The sequence below is a fragment of the Peromyscus eremicus genome, chromosome X, assembly GCF_949786415.1.
Source record: "Peromyscus eremicus chromosome X, PerEre_H2_v1, whole genome shotgun sequence".
Taxonomy (NCBI): Eukaryota; Metazoa; Chordata; class Mammalia; order Rodentia; family Cricetidae; genus Peromyscus; species Peromyscus eremicus.
The window spans coordinates 53,090,492-53,095,600 of NC_081439.1; the positions used below are offsets into that span (position 1 = coordinate 53,090,492).

General features: G+C 42.3%; 1 protein-coding gene across 1 annotated transcript; it reads left to right on the forward strand.

Annotated features, from left to right (window-relative positions):
* The first annotated feature begins 950 nt into the window (after positions 1-950).
* LOC131900037 (ubiquitin-conjugating enzyme E2 variant 1-like) lies at positions 951-1,918 on the forward strand. The gene has a single exon (XM_059251475.1). It carries the CDS (start codon positions 951-953, stop codon positions 1,341-1,343), a length of 393 nt encoding a protein of 130 aa, XP_059107458.1. The 3' UTR covers positions 1,344-1,918.
* Positions 1,919-5,109: the final 3,191 nt, after the last annotated feature.

Here is a 5,109-nt window from a genome sequence, read left to right on the forward strand (position 1 = left end):
CTTGCATGCATTTCTCACATTTCTCATTTTCTCAGGTGTTATTATATTCCTTCTCAGGTCTTTGATGAGGTTGAAAACTAATAGTTACAGTTACAATCTTCTCATATCTTAGCTATAACATATTAAGTACTAGATTCAGGTTCTTCAGGATAGAACAGCTTTTGGAATAATCTCTGTAACATGTCATTTACCTATGTTCTGGACACCTCTGGATTTTAGTACCTGTCTCTTGTTTGATGTTGTTCTTGTTAGTTGTAGTTCCATTTTGTTTAGGTCATTACCTTTTATTTCTCCTGGACAATACTTAATAATCATTCCTATTGTATATAGTTTTATGTTAGGTTAGAACTTTTTTATTTAGACAAAAGGGGGGAGATGTAGTGGGTAGCTATTCTACTTATGACCTTGAAGTACCTGCCCCTGGGGCATGGCCACTGGGGACCCTTAAGACCTAGCATGCATATACATGGCCCTCTCTTTGCCTCCTCATGGTATCAGATGCTGATATCTTGGACCAGGCAAATCAGTGTGAGACATAGCTCAGCTTTCCTGAACCCTATGATGAATCTTCCATGGTAATGAGTTAACACCCAAATAAATTCCTTTGCTCATTAAATAGACTCCCTGGATTTCTCCCATTATGACTATTACATGTCTCTTAAAGATCTCCAAAACTCACCCACTACCTTTATAAAGAAGTCCAAACACAGTGAGAAATCTAGAGAACTTCATGACACCAGCTAGCTACTTACACAGAAAGCCTTAGACTTGGAGTCTTCCTTGCCGGTTTTGTTTTCTTTATTCATCAAAATAATGGGTAATACAGAATTCTGTCAGATGGAATTCTACAGCATATACTGAATTTCTGTACTTTATTACACATTTACAGTTGCTACCTTTGGTGGAGCCACCATGATCCCTGTCACCTAGATTATTTTGATGACTTCCTAATGGGTCTCCCTGATTCACTCTCCCTGTTTATAATCTATTCTATACAAAATAATCATAATAGAAGAAGGGGCCAGCCTTCGAGTGACAGCGACGCAAGATGGCAGCCACCACAGGCTCGGACAAATTATGAAAACCGAATATACAGCCTTAAAATAGAATGTGGGCCTAAATACCCAGAAGCACCCCCATCTGTCAGATTTGTAACAAAAGTCAACATAAGCGGTGTGAGCAGTTCAAACGGAGTGGTGGATCCAAGGGCCACGGCAGTGCTGGCCAAGTGGCAGAATTCCCACAGCATCAAAGTCATCCTGCAGGAGCTGCGGCGCTTAATGATGTCAAAAGAGAACATGAAGCTACCACAGCCACCAGAAGGACAGTGTTACAGCAATTAGTCACCAAAACCCCGGCCTCCCCTCCCCAGTCCAACCTAAGTCTTCATTTCCCACAGTAGTGAATTTTCTAGATTCATCTTGTAGACCTCAAAGGACTGGAGAGAAAGCTCCACTGAGACTCCATCCTGGAACACTGCTCTGATACTAATTCCTTGTCCATTTGAAATACATAGGCTGTGCTGTATAGCATCCTCTGTTGAGTGTAACCGCTGGCTGCCTAGTTGAACTTCTGGGATCAAGAAGGTGTGTTGAAATCGGTTTCCTTTGGGAGCGGTGGGCACAGCTAACGCAACTGTGAACAGACACGTCACACAATCACCTGCTGCTGACACCTGGCCTGGGTCTGCCTCTGCCCGCCCCGCCCTCCTGCCACAGCTGTGCGGTGGCCCTTAGACTAGATGGGAAGAAGGCTTTCAGGTAGCAGCTGTGGGACTACTGCTGGGCTTGGGGGTACCTTGGCTGCACCCCTGCTTTCTTAAGTCTTAAGTGATGCCCCATCCAAGCCATCGTTCCCCCCACTCCTCCACTCCCATCCTTGGCCAAAGCTTAGATTTTAACCCTCCCCTCCCTCAGAAATTGGCCATGGGTGAGGAATTCAGGGCTTCCCGTCTCCCCACCTTTATCAAGGGGTACTGCTCTCCCCTCCTCCTCAACTCCCTTGTTGCCCATCACCACCCAACACTTGCTGTGGCCAGAAACCATCAGATGAGATTGGAAGAGCCTCGCTTCCCTCATTTAGCTCTGGACCACATGTTCACTTGCTACCAGCCCGGGAAGGGGGTGCTGAGTCCTCAGCCCTGCTGCCACCATCAGCCGATGCACTTTGAGCTCAGGTCTCGAGGTGAACAGAGCAGTCACAGGGCCACAAACCTGCCAGCGCTCAGGGGCCTTGGTGGTGACGCCTAGAGAAAGGCCATGCAGAGAGTCCGAGTGCACAGGGTTCTGAGTTGGTTCCTTTTCGAATAATCGCTTTGCTTTCACACACTGAAGAGGTTTGCACGGGGCTCCCTGGCCACCATCAGGTCTATATGGAGCCTGACAGCTGAACAGAGCCCCTGACCCTGCGGACTCAGGTTTCAGTGTTGCTGCTCCTCAGACCCTCTCTAGGACCTGAAGGAGCTCTGTGTCACGAGGTTTTAGATTGGTGGGCCTCGCCTCCTGGCTCGTCGCCATGTTCCCCACTCTGTTCAGGACCACTAAATGTTGAAATGTGGATGCATACCAAAATAAAGGCAATTCATTGTGTTGCAAGGGTTATTTTGCGTTTAGGTTTTTTTTTTGGGGGGGGGCGGGTTAAGCATATATGTGAATTCACCTTTTGAAGCGGCCACTATCAGGTCTGAAAAGTGGCTGGTGTGGCCATTGATCTTTCTGGGGCAAACTGTAGCTGTCCGGGCGAGGCATCCTGTAAGTCAAGTTTAACAGTGTTCCATAAGCAGCGTGTTGTCAGTCATTGTCTGATTTTACTGTAATAAAAAAGTGTGCATTGAAAAAAATCATAATAGTCTTTAAATTTTTATTTTAAACTTATTTATTTATTAAGGGGACATGCTTGTCACATATGCATGTTAATGTCAGTGGACAGTATGTAGGAGTCAGTTCTTTTCTTCCACTATGTGGGTCCTAGGGAAGGAACTCAGAATATCAGACTTGACAACAGTAGCATGAATCCTAGTTGGTCTTAATAATAAAAACCCAGAGCCAAATATAGGGGTAAATGCTGAAAGATCAGTAAAGGAGTCAGCAGCTAGAGAGACTTCTTACCTTTACCAAATCCTCAGCCTGAATATGCCCAGCTCCTGTCTCCACCCTGCCTTATCATTTCCTCTCTCCACCCAGCCATATCACTTCCTGTTTCCTTCTCCCAAGCGCTGGGATTAAAGGTGTGTGCAACCACTGCCTAGCCTCTAGTGGCTAGCTCCCAACTCTAATCTTCAGGCAAGAATTATTTGTTACAGCACAAACAAAATATCACCACATTTCCCCCTTTTTTGTCTAAAATTAAAAAAGAAGGTTATAACTAACATAAGAGAAACTATATACAATAAGTACAATAACTATATACAATAAACAGTAGGTGAGTTTATCTGCTGAGTCATCTTAAGAGTTCATTAGTCTTTTTTTAAAACTACAAGCCAGATAATTCTATTTATCTAGTACCTACAATTACTATAAATGTTTTCATTCATTTATACAAAAAAAGCATGAAAGATAACATAATTTGTCCCTCCCCCCATCTCCCTGCTGCCATAAAAATATTTTGCAAAGACACTAAGTTCCATTCTGTTTCAGGATTTTCCTAACCAAGTCCCTCTGTTCAGAATGTTCTTCAATAATGTCAATCTTTCTAATAACTGAGGACTGATTTCTTCTCATTATTAAAATCCTAGCTGAAATGTCACCTCATCTGACATATCTTTTTTAACTACCCACCCACTCAGTTTATTTTACTTTATCAAGTTCTAATTTCCCACTGTAGGATTTGCCTTAGGTAGTTAAAGCTTTCTCCTATAACTAGAATTCCTTCTATCAAGCAAACAATAGTTACTTAAAACTGCATAAAGCCAACCTACATAGCATCTCAGATCTGAATATGTAACTAACTACATAGATATATCCTATTTTACACCAGTTTTTCTTTTCCCTAGTCCAAAGGACTAATTCACAATCCTACAAATGTAATGTAGGACAGTGGACCATTTGTTGATGGACTTCTGTACTTCTGTGAGCATCTGTTGTATCACTCTCCAATTTAATGGATATGTGTAAGAACCTTGATTCAGCAACCTCCCACTACACAGATTTATATCCATTCAAATCTGGATCCCCTGAAGGGGTGGGTAGTTGTAGTATGGTAGAAGAGCACTTTATGGGGTTTTGTTTTTTATGTGTGTCCTGGGCCTTTTAATCTGTGCTGTACTACTCACCTGTCCCATACTCCTACAAAAGCATAAAACAAATGACAAGCGCAATGCCCTTCTAAAGAAGAGAGCAATATCTAGAACTACTTCCTCTCCACTGTTGCTAATAAAACTAGAATCACTCTAGTACTCTTCATCACTGGTAATCAATTTCTATAACTTCAGAGACCACACTTCATTCCAAGAAATCTTCCTTTCATTTTTCAGATGGATTGCTTGTAAAGATTTAACTTTAGATAAATTATGCCCAGGACAAGGCAACATACAAAGTGGTTAATAATGTATATAATTGACTGGGCTCTTGAATCATTTCTATCTCACATATCACGTGTAACTTTATGATCAGACCAACTGAGTTCGAATCTTGACTCTGTCACTAAGCAGCTGTGTACCTGTGGGGAAGTGATTTAAACTCCCTTAGGCTCTATATACTCATCTATAATATGTGATTTATATAGGAAAACAACGTAGAATTCACATTAATATGGACATCTATTATCACTGTTCTCTCTTATGCTAACCACTGCTGTAACGGGTTATTTAGCATCTGTACCTGGTTACAATTACTGCAACACTTGCTCTTCTCCAAGGGGCTGCTGTCTCTCATGCAATATGAAGAAATACCTATAGATGACTCTATCTACCTCTCTTTGTACTTATTCTTCAGGTTTGTACATGTTTATAAAGCTACATGATAGATAGGGTGATGGAGAGCGGTTAGTAAACTTGAACTCTGGTAATACCCTGTCAGCTTTAGATTTCAATCTGCAATCACAGCACTAGGAAGAGTAAGACAGGAAGTTTTCCATGAGTCTAAGGCCAGCCTGGGCTACACAATAAGAACC

What these genes read in the sequence shown, in the direction of transcription:
- LOC131900037 (XM_059251475.1), top strand. Translation starts at nt 951, where the DNA reads ATGGGTCTCCCTGATTCACTCTCCCTGTTTATAATCTATTCTATACAA.